General features: G+C 43.4%; 1 protein-coding gene across 1 annotated transcript in view; it reads right to left on the reverse strand.

Annotated features, from left to right (window-relative positions):
• The window catches only part of LOC110368152 (NLR family CARD domain-containing protein 3), a 445,883-nt gene that overhangs the window by 406,500 nt on the left and 17,072 nt on the right, over positions 1 to 22,311 (reverse strand). Inside the window, exons 3-4 of the mRNA XM_036133610.1 lie at positions 17,142 to 17,389; positions 10,095 to 11,907 (exon numbers count right to left, since the gene is read on the reverse strand). Coding sequence (XP_035989503.1) covers positions 10,095 to 11,907; positions 17,142 to 17,389 — 2,061 coding nt within the window. The remainder of the gene's footprint in view (positions 1 to 10,094; positions 11,908 to 17,141; positions 17,390 to 22,311) is intronic.

Below are 22,311 nucleotides of genomic sequence, written 5' to 3' on the forward strand. Positions count from 1 at the left end.
GAAATGTTCAAGTCAGAAGTTTTGGTTGGGTCATTCATGATAAAGTAAATGAAATGGGGTTTAATGAACTAAAAATAATTCCCACTGTACCTTTCCCAGATACTCCACCATGGGTTTTTAGGGAAGTGGCCACTGATTTGGGATTATTAGAAGAAAAACAAAATAATGACATGGACAAATACAGGGTGCAGAGTTCTTTAATGGAGAGGTATAGTGAGGATTTAACTATATATACAGATGCATCTAAACTAACTTATAAAAGAATGGGTGTTGCTTATGTCATTCCAAAATTAAACATTAAAGTTGGAAAAAGAATCAGTGATGATTTAGCAGTTTACACAGCGGAATTGATTGCTGTGTGGCTAGCTTTGCTTTGGGTGGAGGTCAATAGGCCAAGGAAGGCAGTAATTGCTTCAGATTCCAGCTCAGCTTTAATCAGTATTAAAACATTTCAGTCAAAATCAAGACAAGACATTGTGTATGATATACTGCAAGCTGCAAATAATCTAATAAAGTCAGGAATTAATATAACTCTGGTATGAGTACCAGCTCATATAGGGTAGTTCACGCGTGACGTCAGCGCTACATCCGGGTCCCGCGGGTAGGCAAAAACAGTACTGTTCTCGTCTACTACATGACAAAACGGGTGATTTAGAGCGTACTTTTACTTCGTTTATTTTTGGAATCTAAGCAATGCCTATGACTTGTTGTGCTCCCGGTTGCACACAGAGGCATTCCAAATCGTTGGATGTACGTTTCTGTCATTTACCGAAGGAGGAAGGACGAAGAAAGAAATGGATAAGTTCAATGAAAAGAGCGCAGGCAGACACTCCCAGTGGACTGGGGGAGCCATCATACTGCGACAGAATTTGCAGTCTACACTTCATCTCCGGTAAATACAACTTAATTCTGCTCTAGTCATTGTTCTACTTAAATAGCGGCGGAGGGGAGGTAGCGATCGCTACACGGGCCGGGAGAAGCGGTAGCAGCAGCAGCCGCTGTGCTTCAGACAGCGGCTGCTGCTACCGCTTCCAACGGCGGCGGAGCAGGCAGCGGCCGCCCGTTCACGGGCTGCGGCAGCAGAAGCCAGCGGCTGCTGCGTAAACACTACACGGGCCGGAGACACTGCGTAAACACTACACGGGGTGTAGCCGCAGCAGCAGCAGCGGCTACAGCAGCTAGCAGCAGCTAGCAGCAGCAGCGGCTACAGCAGCTAGCAGCAGCAGCGGCTACAGCAGCTAGCAGCAGCTAGCAGCAGCAGCTAGCAGCAGCAGCTAGCAGCAGCAGCTAGCAGCAGCAGTGGCTACAGCAGCTGCTGCTGCTATTACGCCCCCGTTCACGGGCTCTAGTACTTCTGTGTTTACGCTGCAATGTCGCCGACACCGCCACCCATTTTAACAAGACAAAAACACCTAAATAATCCGTAGTGAAAAATGATTTTTTTAACCTACCGGGCCTCTGCCGAGACGCGGCCTGTGTCCGACGCCGCTTTGTGTTATTGCACAAACATGTGTGAACAACATCCATCCATCCATTTTCTGACCGCTTAATCCCTCATGGCGTCGCGGGCGTTGCTGGAGCCTTTTTCCTGATATAAAATAATTGTAGCCGTCCAGTGGTTTCAGGGGCTTTCGTGCTCTCTCGTGTGTACTGGCCTGCCGTGTTTATAAGGCAGCTGTATGTCGCGGTACGGAACCCTTGGCCAGCATTTCACAGACTCGCTCCGTCCTTTCAGGCTTTTGCTGTGTGGATCTGGCAATCTGACACCATCAACCATCCACTTACTCTTAAAACGATCTTATAGTACGTTATCTAAAGAAGAAAAATACGTGGAGAACTTGTCAGTTTCTCTGTTTGCGTCCGCCATTGTGTTCGCCTTTTGCCTACCAGTCCGGCGCGCATGCGCGAAAAACCCGCATCAAAACAATAACAATGAACTACCCTATAGGAGTAATAGGAAATGAGCTAGCAGATAAAAGTGCTAAGCAAGCAGCTAGACATTCTAATATAGATGTTGAAGTGAACTACAGCAAAGCAGAAATTAAAAGTATGGTCAAAAACATAGTTAAGGGTAAATGGCAAACATTATGGGACGATGGGCAGACTGGAAGACAGTTCTATAATATTCAGAATAAAGTGGGAAAGAGCAGAAATACAAACAGAAGCAAGGAGGAGGAGGATGTATTTTCTAGAATGAGGTATGGACACACACGTCTAAATAAAACTGTTAATAATGAAGAAGCATGCTGATGGCAACTGAATTATGTGGTAGTCCATGTTATTGTACACTGTAATAAATATCTGGAAGAAAGACAAAGACTAGTCTTACAATTACAAGGAGAACAGATGAGGCTAAACTTAAAAGAAATTCTGCAAAGAAACACAAGGGAAATGAGTTTAAACTATGTAATTGGCTTCCTGAGGAATACAGGACTAATTAAAATAATTTAGTATGATCTTTTTGTTTGTTTTGTTTTGTTTTGATTGGTTTGTTTCGTTTTGTTTGTTTGTTTGTTTTATTTGTTTGCAACCTATTAGGAAATGTTAGACTCCAGTACCACACTCCAGTCCAGTAGGTGGCGGTAATGCACCATTAAAGTTAGTTGCCAACCGCCATAAAAACCGAAAGAAGAAGAAGAAGAAGAAGTGGACTGTCTCGTCAGCTTAATCAACATACTGCCGATATGAATGAGCGGTTCACTCAACTGCAGAATTCGGTAAACTCCAGGTTGCTGTCCATAGAGAACCAATTGGCGGCTCTGCAGTCGAACAACTGTGCGGGAGAGACTAACTCCCAAGAAGAGAAGACGGGTGCACAATCCCAAGCTTGCGGTAAGAATATGTTCGGTGACTGCTAGCTAAGCTAAAAGTAGCCTAGCCTAAAGCCAAAGCTAAGATTAGCCTAGTAGCCTTGAACCGGAGCTATGAACCGGAGCAAGGCGGTGACCTCCTATTTGCTCGGAGCAATATCTGCCAGTCCAGATTTACACGATGTTGATAAAGACGATATTGTGTGTAAGTGACTTGTTTTTACTGTTTCTCCTTCCTTGTTTAATGTTACTGTGACTTGCGTTTGATTTTTTTTCATACCACTCTCATTTAATTGTTTTCCAGCCGCCTGTAAGACCTATTATGAGACGATTATGCAGGAGCATATACCCAGCCAGAAAACTCATTGCGGGCGGAAGCTGCGAAGAGTTCAGCTCGGAGTCGAGCGAGAAGAAAGAGGGTGTTGTGTCCATACGCAGTGCATCCCATCGCACAGTACTGATTCATTGTTTTTTTTACAGCTGCTGGAATCGAGACAGTGTACTAGCGGATGACGAGGTGGAACTCTGGAAGTCCGCCACCGTAGACCTCATGTCTGACGAAGAAGATGTCGTTGTTGCCGTGGTCTCTGGATGGATTGTACGGCCGCCGTCATTTCGTAGGCCGGATCTCTCTGAACTCTGTGTGAAGCTGCAGTCCCGGTTAGAGGTGACGCCGAAGTACAGAGCCACGCACAGTAGGCGTCTGCACAACGGACCTGCCTCGGAAAGAACGCCGCCAGTTACCTACAACCCCGAGGAGGCAAACGGACAGTTCACGGAGTTGTAGTTTTTGGATACCCATAAGTGGGCAGATCCTCGCGTTGTATATAGTTGTGTTTGTTTTAATAAAGCTCTTTCTTTGCATAAACATCTTCCTGGCAAATGTTCATTTCCTCTATAAATTCATTCATGTCCTTGACGGTAGCCTAATAATAGTGTAGTAGCCTACATAGGATAACATGAATATACAGCATAATATGAATAAATAAATTAGTGGTAGTAGTGGTTTCATCCAATACTGAGTAAGAACATTCAAGCCTGGCCTGGCCACGTGTGGTTTTGCTGCCAATCACGAGTGATTTTACTTGTTTGAAAGTAGTGGTTTCATCCAATACTGAGTAAGGTTATTCAAGTCAGGCCTGGCCAGCCGCGCGGTTTCGCTGCATTCATATGCTAATTAGGGCCATTAGTACAGCTGAAAGCTCTCCACATACGTCATTGTCCGGTTCCGACAATTTGTGGCACTGACAAACGTGACAAGCGCGAGTTGCAAATTGTCGTCAACTGCCGAAAATGAGGGAGATCTGCGGTCGTTTACGGGGACAAAAATCTCACTTTTCATGCAGTGGCGAAGACGGAGGAACAGAGACCAGCAGCACAGCAAAACAAAAACCAAACTTGACGAGACAGGAACCAAGGCGGGGAAACAGGAGCAGACAGGCATGATGGTGAGAAAACGAACACTCAGGTAGACAGGCAAGGAGTAGGTGTAGTATGATGACGGACTGGCAGGGAAGTGAGAAAAGACGAAAACTTAAATAAGGAAGCTGGCAGGTGAAATGAGTCTGACTGACTAACTACCAACAGGTGTGACTGACTGCAAGGGGAGTGAAGTGAAGACTGAGTGAGAAGGGGAGGAGAAACTAAAAACTAACAATAAATAAAGTCAAATCATAACTAGAACCCAAACCAAGAAGAAAAAATTGAAAACTAATAATAAACAGAAGCTAAGTCAAAACTCAACCCTGACAGTAACTTCTTCCCCTTTTTAGGGAAGTTGGATGAGAGTGCTCAGTGTTTTCCTGGGGTTTTTACAGCTTCTGCGGTGACACGAGCTATGTGCCGTGCTGAATCTGCACCTGTCCCTGACCATGAAGGAAGGGAAGAAGAGGAAAATGATTTTTCCTCTGTATATGTCCCTGATTCTCTTTTGTCTGTTTTTCATAGTGGCCTGATGACGGAGCAGAGAGCAGATTCTTCTCTTTGTCATCTGTTTGATCAGGTAGTCACTGAGGAAGAGAGTGTGGCCAGGGGATATGTGTTGAAGGATGGATTGTTGGTACGAAAATGGTTGGTACATGGGGAGGATTTTGTTGGTGGTACACTCTGGCAGAACGTTGTTCCCACTAAAATTCGCAGTGAAGTGTTGCGGGCTTCCCATGATAAATCAGGACATTTGGGGGTCCACAAGACTTATAACTATATACTGTGTTATTTTTTCTGGCCTCAGTTAAAAAAAGAAGTGTCTGAATATATCAAAACCTGCCATATATGTCAGATGGCAGGGAAGCCAAATCAGCACATTAAGCCAGTTCCCTTGTATCCCATTCCAGCAATTATGCAGCCCTTTGAACATCTCATTATTGATTGTGTTGGTCCTTTGCCTCGTTCTAAGGCTGGGAGTTATTATTTGATAACAGTAATGTGTCAGACTACAAGATATCCAGCTGCGTATACACTCCGTACTATTACTTCTAAGTCGGTAGTGAAGGCTCTGACCCAGTTTATTTCTATTTTTGGTATTCCAAAAGTTATCCAGTGTGATCAAAGTTCAAATTTTTCTTCTCATTTGTTTGGTCAAGTTTTGAAACTGTTACAGGTAAAACATAATCAGGCTTCTGCATACCATGCTCAGAGTCAAGGTGCTCTCGAGAGGTTCCACCAGACCCTCAAGTCGTTGTTGCGGAGTTACTGTGTGGAGTTAAACCGAGTTTGGGAAGATGGTTTACCATGGCTTCTGTTGGCTGTTCCTGAGGTGGTGCAGGAGAGTACTGGTTTTAGTCCAAATGAGCTTGATTTTGGACAAGCAGTGCGTGGGCCGTTGCATTATGCTGTGAGACCTTTACAACTTCTGAGTAAGTTGATTGACTATGTCAATGGTTTTAGGCATCGTTTGTATGTGGGGGTGGAAATGGCTAGGGAGAAGTTGACCTCTTCTCAAGAGAAAATTAAACGCATCTATGACTGTAAGGTGGAACGTCTGTGTTTTAGTCCTGGTGATCAGGTACTTGCATTATTACCGATTGTCAGCTCCCCCTTTCAGGCTAAATTTACCGGCCCATTCACAGTTCTGTACAAGCTGTCAGATCAAAACTATCTGCTGTCAACGGCAAGGCGTAGAAAGTCAACACAACTTTGCCATGTGAATTTATTAAAACCATATTACACTCGGGATTCATAGGTGTTTGCCATTAAAGGTGAGGAGGTGCAGTTTGATCAGACGGTCTCTGTAGTTACTACAGTGGGTGGTTTGGGATTCTTGTCTGTACTTGAAAATGATGGGGTAATCCCTCCTAATGAGAATTTGTTGACTGGCAGGCTGAAAAATTCTGATGCACTGAGGAATCTGGATTCTTTAGTTGCACATTTGTCTCAGAAGCAGGTTGCTGAGTTGACAGCTATGTTTAATGAATATCATTGTTTGTTTGGTGATGTGCCCAGTCAAACTCACTTCATCCAAAATGATATCGATGTAGGTGAGGCAAGACCAATTCGGCAGCGCTCTTACAGGATATCTGAAAAGAAGCGGAAGGTCATGGATGGGGAGATTCGATACATGCTGGATAACGGCATTACCCTCTGCATCTAGTTGGGCATCACCTTGTTTATTGGTGGAGAAGACTGACGAAAGTTTTAGATTTTGTACTGATTACCGGAAAGTGAACATGGTTACAAAATCTGATGCTTACCCTATGCCACGCATGGAAGACTGTGTTGATCAGGTGGGTTCAGCTCAGTTTGTCAGCAAATTTGATTTATTGAAGGGTTATTGGCAAGTTCCATTGTCTGAGAGAGCTAAAGAATTTTCTGCTTTTATAACTCCCTTTGGTCTGTTTTGTTACTCTGTAATGAGTTTTGGCTTGCAAAATGCACCGGCAATGTTTCAGCATCTCATGAACATGGTTGTGTCTGGGTTTGAGGGGTGTGTCATGTATTTGGATGATGTGGTGGTCTTTAGTGACACGTGGAAAGAACATCTGGCTCACATACGTAAGCTGTTTGAGCGACTGGCTGAAGCACACCTGACCATTACCTTGTCCAAGTGTGAGTTTGCTAAGGCCACTGTTACCTATCTGGGTAAGATGGTGGGGCAAGGGACAGTGCGTCCAGTGGAAGCTAAAGTAACTTCAGCTTTGCAGTATCCTGTACCAACCACGAAAAAAGAATTCCAGCGGTTCCTGGGTCTTGTGGGGTACTACCCACTACTGCTGCCCGCGTCCTCACCAAGACTAAGAAAGTAGAGCACATAACCCCAGTTCTAAAGTCCTTACACTGGCTCCCTGTATCTCAGAGAATAGACTTTAAAATACTTCTGTTAGTCTATAAATCCCTGAATGGCTTAGCACCTAAATACATCACAGACTTGTTATCGGTGTATCAACCATCCAGACCACTAAGGTCTTCTGGCTCCAGCCTACTCTGCATACCTAGAACCAGAACTAAACAAGGAGAAGCAGCATTTAGTTCCTATGCTCCACTTATCTGGAACAAACTTCCAGAAAATTGTAAAGGTGCGGAAAGCCTGAGTTCCTTTAAATCAAGATTAAAAACACATTTCTTTAGGATTGCCTTCAACTGTTCTAGTTAACTGAATCACCACTTCTTTGTTCTAATTTCTATCTACATTTTATTCCTACTAGCTTTTATTCTGTTTTAATTTGCTATATTTTAATCATGTAAAGCACTTTGCATTGTCCCTGTACTGAATTGTGCTATATAAATAAATTTGCTTTGCCTTGCCTTACCGCAGTTTCTGTAAGAACTTTCCTACGGTGGTTGCTCCATTGACAGATTTGCTGAAGGATAAGGTGAAGTACACCTGGTCAACTTCCTGTCAGAAAGCTTTTGATGATGTCAAACCTGTCCTGTGTTCTTCCCCTGTTCTTGCAACTCCATCATCCTTTTGAACTGCATGTGGATGCAAGTAATGTAGGTGCAGGTGCTGTCTTATTTCCGCAAGATGATGATGGGGTTGATCGACCTGTGAGTTTCTACTCTAAAAAATTCAACCATTTTCAGGTGAACTATTCTGTCACTGAAAAACATTGGCATTAATATGGGCCTTACAGCATTTTGAAGTATACCTGGATTCTGGCAGTATTCCTCTGGTGGTCTATACAGATCACAACCCTCTAACATTTTTGCATTCATTGCAGTTTCCGAATCGCAGATTGAAGCAATGGATGTTGTTTTTGCAGCCTTATTTCCTGGATATCCGCCATATTAGAGGTTCGGATGATATTGTGGCAGATGTGTTATCAAGGGCACCTTGTCCTTAGATTTAATGTCCTATGTATTTAATTTTCATTTCCTTTCTTTACAAGTTCCTTATAGGCTTCTCCAGTGGTTACAGTGGGTGAGCTGTTGAGGTGGGGATTGAATGGGTGATTGTGGTAAGGTAGCAAAATTTGTTAGTATTGTAATTGTCACCTAGTTGTTCAGTTGGATTTCTGTCTGTTTGGAGTTCCATTAGGGACTCCATTTTTATGGGGGGGAATCTGACGGTCCCCTCTTGTCCAGTAAGGGTCTCCCCTCCACTATTTGTTTGTTTTTGTTCTTTTTCAGGAAGCGGGGTAATGGGCTGTTAATTAAACGCACCAGGTGGCTTATAAATACTGACATTCAGTCAATCACCAGTCCTGCTTGGTTGGCCTTGGGACCAGAACAGAACAAGTAGCATTGGTCCATGTTTGTCTCTGACTGGCTGAGCAGTTCTCCCAGAGCAGATTTTGTATGAAATAAATTATTGTTTCGATAGATCCGCTCGTCTGTCTCCCATCTTTGTCATTGCCTACGAGCGGGCCGTGAAAGTACATAAAAACAGAAGTTTATGGAAATGAGACAGCAGTTGGCAAATGGCAACCCAGAAGAATTAAAGCCAGCAGGACTTTATACCTCACTCTCTGGGACAGAAAACATTATGGGAGATTTTCAGTACAAAAACAATGATAGTCTGATCATAGATGCAATAAATCAAGGAGATAAAAATGAAGGGGCTGGAAGCGAAAAGGGTTCCACAGAACATAGAGAGATTTTGACAAGGGCCTCGCATGTCAGTGTTACGAACGTCGGAGGGTCGCCTCACCAAAATGTACTTGCAACACAACAAAATAATGCAGGCCCAATAAACTCAGATTCCCCTGTAAACACGCAGAGTTTGGCACCTAAGCATTGCAGTACTACAAAGAAAACATCTAGGAATTCGAGAAGCTCTTTGACTCTGAAGACTAGGGGAGATGTGGATTGTTATGCGGACTAAGCCATGAGGCAAAAGAGTGATTCATTTTGGGTAAACCTAGAACACGAAGAGTTAGACTTGAGAAGAAGAAACCATCGCTTCGGTGGTTTCTTCAGATTTTAAGCTTTTAACCACAGGCGAAGGGATTCCTCCTTCTTCGGCAGAGGGTGAATGAAGTAGGGCGCCTCGTATCCACAGCTCTTGTTCACGGTTGATGATTAAAACACTCCTGCTTCCCGTAAACCTTTCTTTTACACCCGTTATTATGACAGCCTATAACTGGACAAACGATCCCGGTCTTCCTCGAAGTCATAATGCCGAGTAATTTGAGACGCAGTAGCTGCATGAGCCGCTTCTCAGCTAGCTAAACAATGACAGAAAGTGAGCGGTCGGAAGTCTCGCCCAAACAAACGTCAACTCATTGCCTCCATGTTTCCGTCACAAATAATATTGTTTGTTTTTAAGGCATATAATGGCTCCACCATGTTTGCCTGAATGACTAAACAATTGTGTGTCTGGCAGACACGATCACCACTAGAGACCTGAGAGCTGCAGAGTAGTGAGAGCAGCAGAGAGTGAAGCCTTGCTCCCTCCTTTAACCAGCCAACTTCACTGACGTCAAACCTGTGATGGTTTCTAACATCACTTCCCTCACTCCACATGAAATGATCCACTGTGGGGACCCCAGATGTAGGAGACCAGAACAGGATGGAGCAGGTAGATTAGACAAAAGTGATGTAGAAAGAGAATCAGGTTGAAGGTGGCTTAAGGAGGAAGCTGTGGAAGGAGGAAGAGGTAAGAATGCAATAATGAGGGGATGAAGAACATTAAACTGGGAGGATGAAGAGATGTGAGGAGAACAGATGAGTAGAGATAAGGTGAGGATGAATGGATTAGAGAGGAAGGAAACAAGGAAATAATGAATGTCCTGCAGAGGACAGAGATATATATTTTTTGTAGTTAAAGACAAAGAAAAGCAACTTGAATACTGAAGAATTAACAGGATGACAATAGTGCTGAATCAGCATCACAAAATCTGGACTCACCGAGCCTTTCGGCAGTTCCTTACAGCTGGAATCAGTCTTCTACGTCCTGTTGAAGATGTGTTGTACTTCTCCAGGTCCAACTCATCCAGAACCTCCTCTGACATCTGCAGCATGTAGGCCAGAGCTGAGCACTGGATCTCTGAGAGCTCCTTCTCTGATCTGTTCTCTGATTTCAGGAACTGTTGGATCTCCTGATAAACTGAGAGGTCCTTCATCTCCATCAGACAGTGGAAGATGTTGATGATTCTGTCTGGAGAGATATCGTAAGTGTTCATCTCCTTCAGGTTGTTGATGACTCTCTGGATGGTTCCTGGACTGTTCTCTGTCTGACCCAGCAGGCCTCCTAAGAGTCTCTGGTTGGACTCCACAGAGAGGCCATGGAGGAAGCAAGCAAACAGGTCCAGGTGGCCATTTTTACTTCTGAGGGATTTCTCCATGATTCTCTTCAGGAAGTCCTCCAGAGATGTTTCAGAGTTTGTCCTCTTTTTCTTGTTGGAGCGACGTTTTCCCAAGAAGTCCTTCACCACCTCTGTGTTCCTGCTGGTGAAGCAGTGGAACATGTAGACTGCAGCCAGAAACTCCTGAATGCTCAGATGAACAAAGCAGTAGACTGCTTTCTGAAACATCACGCTCTCTCTCTTGAAGATCGCTGTACAAACTCCTGAGTACACCGAGGCCTCTGTGACATCCAGACCACACTGCTCCAGGTCTTCTTGGTAGAACATGATGTTTCCTTTCTCCAGATGTTCTAACGCCAGCCTCCCCAGCTTCAGGAGAACTTTCCTGTCAGCCTCCATCAGCTCCTGTGGACTCCTCCCATGTCCTTCATGGTACCTGTTCTTCTTCCTCCTGGTCTGGACCAGCAGGAAGTGAGAGTACATGTCAGTCATGGTCTTGGGCAGCTCTCCTGTCTGCTTTGTGGTCAACATGTCCTCCAGAACCGTAGCAGTGATCCAGCAGAAGACTGGGATTCCACACATGATGTGGAGGCTCCTGGAGGTCTTGATGTGTGAGATGATTCTGCTGGACAGCTCTTCATCACTGAACCTCATCCTGAAGTACTCCTCCTTCTGGGCGTCGGTGAAGCCTCGTACCTCTGTTACCCTGGCAACACATGAAGGAGGGATCTGATTGGCCGCTGCAGGTCTGGAGGTGATCCAGACCAGAGCCGAGGGAAGCAGGTTCCCCTTGATGAGGTTTGTCAGCAGAACGTCGACTGATGACTTCTGTGTGACGTCAGAAACAAGCCGACTGTGGTTGAAGTCCAGAGAAAGTCTGCTTTCATCCAGGCCGTCAAAGATGAAGAGAAGTTTGTGGGCAGCCAGCTGCTCTGCTGGGAGCTTCTGGAGGGTTGGATGGAAAACATGGAGCAGCGTGAGAAGACTGTGCTGCTCACCTCTGATCAGGTTCAGCTCCCTGAACGACAGCAGAACCACCACACGGACATCTTGGTTCTCCAAGCCCTCGGCCCAGTCCAGAGTGAACTTCTGCACTGAGAAGGTTTTTCCAACACCAGCGACGCCGTTGGTCAGAACCACTCTGATGGCTCCATGTTGGTCAGGTAAGGCTTTAAAGATGTCGTGGCACCTGATTGGAGAGTCATGGAGGTTCTGGATCCTGGAAGCTCTCTCCAGCTGCTTCACCTCATGTTGGGTATTAACCTCTTCACTCTGTCCCTCTGTGATGTAGAGATCAGTGTAGATCCTGTTGAGGAGGGTTCTACTTCCTGGTTCATCACTTCCTTCAGTCACACATTCACATCTTCTCCTCAGACTGATCTTATGTTCCTCTAGAACCTCCTGCAGACCAACATCTGCTGGAACAGAGAAGAAAAGACAACTGAAGGAAAAACATGATTTAGTGATGAAGTTGGAACAGAAATATCTGGAACATGAGGAGGTGTCATCATTAGAAGGTCTCTTCGTTCACATGATGTGATGCTAAGCAATGGATCCATCCTTAGAACCAGAACCTTGTTAGATGGTCAGACAGCAGAGTTCTGCCTCTGCTTTGTGGCCAGTATCTGTTCACTGTCAGGATCTGATTCTCAAAGCAAATCAGATGAAGAAATGCTGACAGAAACATGCAGCAGCTTTCAGCAACATGAACACTTTAGCATCAGGTCACCATTGTCCTCATTTCACTGTTTCCATCTGACCTTCTCCAACAAACAGCAGCTACAGAAGCGGCAGAGAGACAGAAAATGTTTCCTGGCAGCATTTTCAGCCTCAATCAATAATTGAGAAGCTTTATTTTCAATACGTGTAACCAGGCCAACTGACAGCTTTGCTAGGGCCTGGGACAACACAGTCTTTTGGGCCCCCCCTCTACACCTGCCACCACACACACACACCAAAAAAAAGTAAACTTAACTGTATACTTCATGCCCTGGAAATCTCTGTATTTTATACTGGATATTTTCAACCCATCTATTGAATTTAGTGAAGTAGTTGATCTTTTCTTTATAAGAGAACAGCAGGAACTGCAGCCAAAATATGGCCTTTTTGACCTGCTGTATATAGTCCCTAAGCTTGATGTATCATGAAACTGTTGACCTTTTTGGTTTTGTGATTTTTATGTTATTATTACAATTAAATAATGTTATGTTCAGTGCTTTTTTCCTAATCCACCTGTTATATCTTGTAATTTTGTCTGTGTTGTGTGCACCTGCCTGTTGCTTTAATCCTATAATTTTCCCCGTCGTGGGGTAAATAAAGGATTAGCTAATGTTATCTAATCTTAAATAACACTTATTAAAAGGATATATGTACTGTAGTGATGCTACGTGATGTGCCGAGGCTTCGAGGCGTGTGTCGAGTAATAGAGGAGGCGTTCCGCAATGCGCGTATCAAAGCTTGCTTCATTTAGGGGAGGAGCCGAAAACGATGACGTCCAAAGCCTCGCTGCCCGGCTGTACCACGTGACTGCTTCGGGAAGTGGTTCAGATTTTGCCAGATGACCGGTTCATTCAGAACCAGCCACGGCTGCACTCTTGATCATAAAACAGTTCTGCTAACCAGATGCAGTTTAAAACGCCACTTGGTTTGTTTATAAGTTTCGTTTTTATTAGTTCTGCATTTTTTAACTACATGCACCGTATTTCTGTGCCTCAGCGCTTGCTCCTCTCCCCCCTCCTTTCCCTAGAAGCAGGTGCTTTTATCACCATTCACCATTCAAAACGTGAATCACTACGTTTAATGTCCTCACATCAGTAGCAACGTGTGCCAGTTAAAGTCAGTTGTAGCTGTGTTTCATGCTCTTTTGTTTTTAACAACATAGAATCAGTGGCGCTTCGGTGGGTGTGCTGCCTCGCGCTTTAATTCAGGTGTGCACTTTTAAGGGTCATTTTAAAGAACTTGTAACATCAGGGGCTTCATCTCAGACCTGTCAGTACCCCTGTTCCCTTTATAGGAGCCCTTTACAGTATTTAGTTATGCATTTTCCCCGCTGTTTATCCCTCGCACGCAGCGCACCAACGGGGGTAAAATCCGCCCACCGCACCGCCGCACTGACGAGAGCAATAGAATTTTGTCTGGTCAGCGCGGCAACTGACTGAGAAACCTGTCGCTGTGAAAGGTGATGAGAATGTTATAAACTAACAGTCTAGAAGTGCATTGAGCTGAAAACAGGGAGACATCAGCAGCTGGGTCCTGCGTAAAGACGCAGCGTGAAGCTCTGTGTGCTTCAGTGTTGCTGCTGAGGGGAAATTGTCGACCATAATCCCCCACACCCCAAAATTAGCATAATTTCACTCTTAACTTTTGATCAAAATTGAGAGGTCTGATTATTACACAACATGCCATATCACATGACACTACTATTTTGGAAATAATTACACACAGAGAATACATTCAAATAATATTTTATTATACACATATGTGTATACATAATTTATGTAGACAAATTATTTCGTCCTACACCTTTTGTGAAGTCATTCCCAAGAGCCATAATAGACAAAAAAATCAACTTAATTAATTATATTTTCTGTGTGGGCTCCAGTAACATGATATATAATATCTACTTTGAAAGTTAACACGAACTGCTGCTGAAGATGACCACTCTTATCTACCTAGAATGGAGGACTGAAACGCCTCAGTCAGTGACATCAGTCTGTGGGTCTGGTCTGTCGGGGCAATCAGAGAAGTTTCGTCTCCACTCTCTGTTTGTGGCTCAACGTTTTCTTGCCCATGGTTTTTCACGTGCTTAGATAAATTTGTTGTGTCTCCACTGAATTTAACCGGCTTTTTACAAAACATACACTTTGATTTCATTTAAGGTATTAAAATAGAGCCAAACGGCGCTACTTTCCCTCTTCTTGTTTTTCCGCTCCAGCGGTCTCTCTGTCTCCGAGTTTTAGCAGTGCAATGCAGATGTTTGTGTTGAGAGTTGAGTGGGCGGGCCAGGCTGAGCCTGCATGCTGATTGGCTGGCAACGCTGAGCCATGTATGAGAGGGGAGGGGGAGCAGCAGAGTGCCATCTAAAAGTCTAAACCAAATATAACAGTTGTTTAGGCGGCATCTAGTGTTGTTGTGCTGTATCTCATGTTAAAGAAATAATACCTTCTATTTATGCATGAAGTGCCTGAAAGGGTCAACAAAAAATGAAAGCCATAGTAGCAACGAAATATTGGTAAAAGGGAAACCCTCACCTTTTCTTTTTCAGGGGGCTGTGGCTTAGCATCTGAATTTTTAATAGCCTACAATCTTTCCAGTGGTCTTCAGGACTCCTGCCTGACGCAAAATATTTAGTTTTATAAAACAGATTAGGTTTCTGTTGATAAATGCATTATACTTCAGAATTAGATGCTATTTTGAGATGCTATTGTTGGTTGCTTACATTTCTTAAGTTCAACAAATCAAAACTCTCTACTGCTTATTTACAGAACTGCATTAAGCAGCTTTCACCTATTTTAGTGCAGATAATATTTAGTTTCTTAACTGGGACTAGTTTTGTACTCTAGTATTAGTTGTAACCGCAGGATCCCAGTGCGAATCAAAACTGAAATCTCGCGCTCCAAGCAAGCACACACAGGCATGCACACACACACACACACACACACACACATACACACACACACTAGAAAATAGCCAATAAGAAAGAGGGAAGGCGGAATTTAAGGCAGTAAAACCAATCACAGTGGAGTTTTTAAAAAAAAGCACAGAGCACAGTCACGTGTGCTGCATATTTAAAGGGACAGGAAAGAGCGCGCAGGCAGTGGAGCTGCCAGAGGAGAAGAAGGGCAAAGTGAGGGCATGTTATGTGGATCATGTAACCGGCCATGGAAACCATGGCATGGTAGATCTAAATTATTATTATTTTGGATATGCACACACACACACACACACACACATATATACACAACAACAACAAAAAACACTGAAAAAAGGGCACTTTGGGCATCAAGGGGCAAGGGGGCAGGTGCTCAAGCACCCTCCGGCCCCCTGCACATCCCTGGTGTCTGGAGAAACATTAGGTCTTCCTCTATCTGTTGCAGAAACTCCCAGACAGTTAGTAGAAAAAGCTATTTAGTCATTTAAATGGGGCGGACCAAATCTGTTTTGAACATCTTATTTGGAATCTTTGAAGATCATGCCCATAACACGGAGACACAAAATGCATGGATTTTAGGCCAACCTGGCCAACCACATCACTCCCTGAGGGGCTCAAGTAGGCATCTGATCTTTAGCGGCTAATGGAATTGTTTTCAAATTTGAAAATGAGACAGCAATCTACAATACTGTGTAATAAATGTAGTTACAGAATTGTGCAATTTCTATGAATGTCTAAGAAGACTTTCCCTGGGCGATTGATTGTGCTAATACACATTGGCCTGTAAGAGGTGGTATAACCTGTGGAACCATTAATGTGTTTTAGACATGTTAAAGATCCTTAACTGGGCTGGTGTGTTGATTTTCAGCAATGGGTAACAGCCGTCTCTGATTCTTGTTTGCCTAAGAGTGCCTTGTATGCCTGCAATGGTCTGCCGCCGTTCTATGTGGAGGGGATTCAGACGAGCCTGTAGTCCGGCACTTTCTTAGGCTAATAGTCGGGCACCCCCTGATGTTAAACCCCCGGCTAGTTTCTGGTTTAGCATTGGGGGGGCCTGCCTCGTCGACTCTGCCCGCCAAGGGGCATGTTCCGTTGCCGCCAGCCTCCATGGGCCTTGCTCCATCACCAGTGCCCATCAAGGGGCCTGCGCCGTCGACTCCGCCCGTAATGGGCCCTGCTCTGTCAACGGCCTTGAAGGGCCCAGCTACATTGCCGCCCACCGGACAACCTGACAGGCCGGGGCCGGGGCCTGTCAGGTCTGTCACAATTCATGTTTTCTGATTAGGATCTGTCTTAGTTTGGGTTTTGTTTTGGTTCTGTTTTTCACTTTGCTTTGGTTTTTCAGTTCATCTGCCAATCATCAGCTCAGTCACCAGTCAGATCTGTTTACCCTCCCAGACACCAATCACCATCCAATCAGTTCCACCTGTTACCTGTATTTAGAACTTAGCTCTGTCACCTGTTCATGCCACTACTTATACTCATCTCAGTCTGTTGCAATCTGCCAGATCATTTACGAGCTATCGGGGAGTTTTGTTCCAGCGTTCTCTTTTTCGATTGACCTGTTGATGCTAACCCAACACTCTCCTAATTCTGAGCCAGCCTGACCCTTGAACCTGTTTTACCTGCCTGATCTGACTGCCTGCCTGTTTTGCCTGATTAAATAAAGGTTTCCGCTTTCTCTTCTTCCCTCTCTTTATTAAAAGCAGCAATGCACTAGGTTGTTTTTTCTCTTTTTTTTTCTATGCATCACGAGCAGCAGCTTTAATGAGATGTTTGGGTTTAATGAATTTAGCACAAAGGACTGAAAAAGGAACCACTTCAAAGCAAATCCAATAGATTGCTGGGTGAACACAGACGTTACATTGACACCAGCTGGAAATCCAGAGACTGAGTGGAAATAATTGAGTATAGAAAGACTTTAAACACTTGAATTTTCAAATCCCAACTAAAGGATAAAAAAGAATAAAAGTTCTGATTGAAGATGTTCAGTCTTACCTGGAGCACAGCAGCTCTGACTGGCGGCCAGTAATCCAGATCCTGATCTGGCTGTTTCTCCACGCTGGGGGCAGGAGCAGGGTCCTGATGGAGCAGACTGGAACCAGTATGATGGAATGAACCATCTCCACAACCACCTCCACAACCACCGTCTAACGCTGGTAGAGGCCGGTTCCATCATTACCTTCTGACACAAAGCACAGCAGGACAGCTGCTCCTCCACACAAATGCTGCTCCTCTTCCTACATCTGTAAATAAAATGTCTTAATCACTGAAACAGTTCTCCATCAAAAGGGTGACACTGAATATGTTTATGAAGTTACACTGCAAACAATAGATCAAAAGCTGTGAGCGCTGCTCTTGTACAGACCAGCAGCAACTGGAATTATGTGTGAACTTGTGTTGTGTTGGTATTTGATTTTTGAATTAAGTTGAGACTCTTTGCGGCTTTATATGGAAAACTATAAAAAAAAATTAAATGATGCAGGTTCTAAAAACAACAATATACGGAATTCGGAAAAGAGGGGCAAAGGAGATTAAACTGTATACCTCTTCCCACCTAGACCCAGCTGCAGAAACAAATTAAAGGGAGGGCATTACAATTTTTCAGGGGGGGCACACTTTTTCAAAAAACATTTTGTTTGAGGCTGAACAGTTGCTCTGTTACTACTGCTACAGTGCTGAGAAAGCAATGCTATCTCCTTGAATTCATTTTACCGATTAATTTACTTTTAAAACGAGTCAAATTTTTCAAATCTGACATCAATAAATAAAAGTTAGAATGAATAATATTGATTAATAGATATATATATTTCATAATTGTGTGAAAGAGAAATGTTTGATTGAGCTCTGTAAGAAATTAAGTTTATATTAAAGTAGATTGACAACTCATGTTGGGAGGCTATTGATAAAAGGTTTTTCTTCCTAGTTGATATATCATGATTGTTAAAGTGATGTTGTGTGCTTTTTGGTTGCCTGATTATACATTTTTTGTGGAGCCTGTATGCGTGAAGTTCTTTTCTTTGCTTGAACGCAGTTGTATGCTAATGGCATGTTCTTATGTGTTTAATAGTTCTATGCTTTTAACATGAGAGAGTTTGACATTTGGGCTTGTTTTTTTTTTCTTTTAAGTTAGGCAGGTTTTATATGCTGGGTTTGGGCTAGAAACTAAGATATGGCAACCTGTAACACTGGCTTGACTCAAAAGTCAAGCATAAGCTACACGCTGATAAACATGTTTATGTTGTCAGGCTGAACACTGGCTGATGTATAAAATTCAAACCAGAAGAAGTTCTGTTATTACAGCAGCTATGACAACAAGGATCAGAACAAAGCAGAGTTCCCTTCTGCCAGCAAGTAACCCAAGTTTCTTCAGTTTGGCAGTTTTCCTGCTTGGTTCTGCTCCTTGTGCCCTAGCTATCCTAGCTAACCCTCCTTGCGTGAATGTTTACTCCACTGTTGACTTCAGTGCTGATGTTTCAAACAGAAATTAATAGCGCTACTTCTAGCTCGCTCTGCTTGGCTTCGTTGTAACTTCTTGTAATTGTTTGGTAATTAGACCAAATATCCATCCCGCACTACCAACACCGACGGTGACCACAGCCGAGCCGTGGCGTCTCTGAAGGCTATGAATTAGAGGTGGGCGGATCAAACCCAGGATCTACTATCGATACCAGCGCTGGTATCGATAGTGAACACTATTCGTTTAACAAGATTAATACTTTTTATTCTCTCCCGTGCGTGCTGACTGTAGTAGATTCACCAAAGTCTCTCTGTCTGTGTTGCAGTACATGGCCCGGCAGCGCCAGCCGGCGGGCCAATCAGCACACAGGCTCAGCCTGGCCCGCCCACTCGATTCTCTCTCCACTCGACACACAAACAACCTCACTGCATCTCCTCAGACGCGAAGAGAAAGAGAGAGATAGAGAAAAACCAGAAGAGGGTTTGGATATATTTTAACACAAATGAAAGCAAGCTGTATAGTTTGTAAAAAGCCGGTTAAATGCAGTGGAAAAAACACAAATGTATATAAGCACATTAAAAACCATGAGCAAAACGTTGAGCGACAGAAACGGAGAGATGGTACGAAACTTCTCTCATTGCCCCGACAGACCCAGACCCACAGACAGACGTCTAAATGATAGAGGCGTTTCAGTCCTCCAGAGAATTTCCAGGTAGATAAGAGTGGTCATCTTCAGCAGCTCTTCATATTAACTTTCAAAGTACATATTATATATCATGCGTTAACTGGATCTACTATCGATACCAGCGCTGGTATCGATAGTGAACACTATTCGTTTAACAAGATTAATACTTTTTATTCTCTCCCGTGCGTGCTGACTGTAGTAGATTCACCAAAGTCTCTCTGTCTGTGTTGCAGCACATGGCCCGGCAGCGCCAGCCGCCGGGCCAATCAGCACACAGGCTCAGCCTGGCCCGCCCACTCGATTCTCTCTCCACTCGACACACAAACAACCTCACTGCATCTCCTCAGACGCGAAGAGAAAGAGAGAGATAGAGAAAAACCAGAAGAGGGTTTGGATATATTTTAACACAAATGAAAGCAAGCTGTATAGTTTGTAAAAAGCCGGTTAAATGCAGTGGAAAAAACACAAATGTATATAAGCACATTAAAAACCATGAGCAAAACGTTGAGCGACAGAAACGGAGAGATGGTACGAAACTTCTCTCATTGCCCCGACAGACCCAGACCCACAGACAGACGTCTAAATGATAGAGGCGTTTCAGTCCTCCAGAGAATTTCCAGGTAGATAAGAGTGGTCATCTTCAGCAGCTCTTCATATTAACTTTCAAAGTACATATTATATATCATGCGTTAACTGGAGCCCACTTACAAAGTGTAATTAAGACCTTGAAAGTTCCAAAAAAGTTAAAAAAATATATAGTTAAAAACAAAGCAACTGGACTTTTCTCAAAAAAAAAAATCCAGTTTTGTTTTTTAACTTTTTTGGAATGACCATGACCTGGATGACTGAGAATCTTCATCAGCAAGACATTGCAAGAACCCTGTACATTTATCCCATTAAAAGTGTTATTTAAGACAAGATAACATTAGCTAATCCTTTATTTATCCCACAACGGGGAAATTTACAGAATTAAATCAGCAGGCATGTACACACAACATAAGCAAAATTTCATAAGGATTGAAAGATATATAAGAGGTGGATTACGGGAAAAAACACAATGAACCTAACATTCTAATTATTATTATTCAATTGTAATAATAACATTAAAATCACAAAAACACCGAAAGGTCAACAGTTTCATGATACATCAAGCTCAGGGGTCGGCAACCTTTACCACTCAAAGAGCCATTTGGACCCGTTTCACACAGTAAAGAAAACGCTGGGAGCCATAAAACCCTTTTGAAATTTTAAATTAAATCACATTGCATATGACACATATTTTGCGACACAGTGGACCGGGAGCAGAACCAACGCATCTTTGCCTCTTTTTTTTTTTTTTTTTTTGTAGAAGTACAAAACTTCTATTGTTTTATGGAAATCATCAACTCTGCTAATGTCAGAGTTTTTATTTTGAATAAAGCTTGGTGCGAGTAAACGCACGTCATGGTTGGATTATTTGATTTTCATCCCATATAAACGGTACTTTCGGAATACTTTTCTTTTAATCTGAACACATTTTAATCACATCCGGGAAAGTTACGCACGTAAACGAGCTCCTGTCATTAACCAGCTAACAAGCTAACAGTTGCATTAGACGAGCTATCAGACGTTCAGGCCTGAAGCTCGACTTCAGCCGCGCAGGACTCCACTCACAGCCTCGAGCCAAGCCCAGTTCGCTTTTCCTCACTTTGAAAATGAACAAACGTCAGATATAGAAACGACTCTTACCCTGCTGTTTAGCTCTCTTCACCCTCATCAATGACTCCAGGTTATTTTAGGTCCTGTGTCACCGTGGTCCCCTTGTCATTTGTAGAATTTACTACAAAAAAACAGCATCTGAAAATGCCGCCTTCTCTGCTTATTTCGCTCTGCAGCCACTCGCAAGCATTATTTCTGCTTGAGTTTATTGGCAGTTGGCAAACATCTTTTCAGTGCGCATTACTGCCACCGGCTGGTGAGGAGTGTTCGTCAGCCAGCATTGACGACTGCCTGTATGAGCTACACAGCTCTGTGACATAATTGTTTTCAACAGATGAGCCGCATCAGATGCATCAAAGAGCCGCATGCGGCTCCGGAGCCATGGGTTGCCGACCCCTGATCAAGCTGAAATGTAAAAAGTATTGATACTGTATCGATATTGGCGATACTGACCCTGTAATTATTTGGTATCGGATCGATTAAAAATTCCTGGTATTGCCCACCTCTATTATGAATGTCTAACCCAGCAACTCGCGCCTCTCCAGCTGTGATTGGCTAGCATATTGCCTTCAGTCTGTGATTTGATTGGTTGAATTGTATGATTGACAAATCAAAGATAGTACTAATAGAACGATGGCCACTCCGAGGTACAAAAGAAGACAGCTTCCAGTCCTGGGCGGGCACGGTCCCTCAAAGCCCACCCATACCATGGTGTCAGTCCAACCATTTTATCTCCCGATGGAGCTAAATTAATCCAAGGAGAAATTACAGCTTGTGTCCACTGATGCACCTGTTGGGGTATCCAGTGAATTTACAAACTGATCTGTTCCCCAACTCATTTTTATTGGTATGTTGCTGGTCCTACCCGTTTTAAAAAAAAAAAACTCTTGATCTCTGCTATGGATACATTAAGGATGCATATTGATCCCATTTACTCCTTCCTTTGATTTCCTTCGATCAAACCCCTGTTCACTTGGTACCCATCTACAAGACTGTTTTAAAGAGCAAGGGTATCCAATTAAAAATTGTAAAACAGTAGACCAAGGATGCCAACCAGCATCTGCAGAGCAGTTTAGAATGAACTGACTGTTCTTTGTTTGCTCATCCAGAAGGAGAGCAAGATCTTCGAACTGACCTATACTGTGTGGTTACATCAACTTTTATGAAGAATTATATATTCCTATTTCTCTTGTGAAAGTTTACCCTAACAATAAGCCATGGATAAAAATTAAAAATAGACAAGTATACATGTTTTAAAGGGGACAACACAGAGAAGGGAAAAGAAATCAAGAAATTGGTTAGAACATAAATTAATAAAGTTAAAA

This window comes from Fundulus heteroclitus, unplaced genomic scaffold, assembly GCF_011125445.2.
Source record: "Fundulus heteroclitus isolate FHET01 unplaced genomic scaffold, MU-UCD_Fhet_4.1 scaffold_65, whole genome shotgun sequence".
Taxonomy (NCBI): Eukaryota; Metazoa; Chordata; class Actinopteri; order Cyprinodontiformes; family Fundulidae; genus Fundulus; species Fundulus heteroclitus.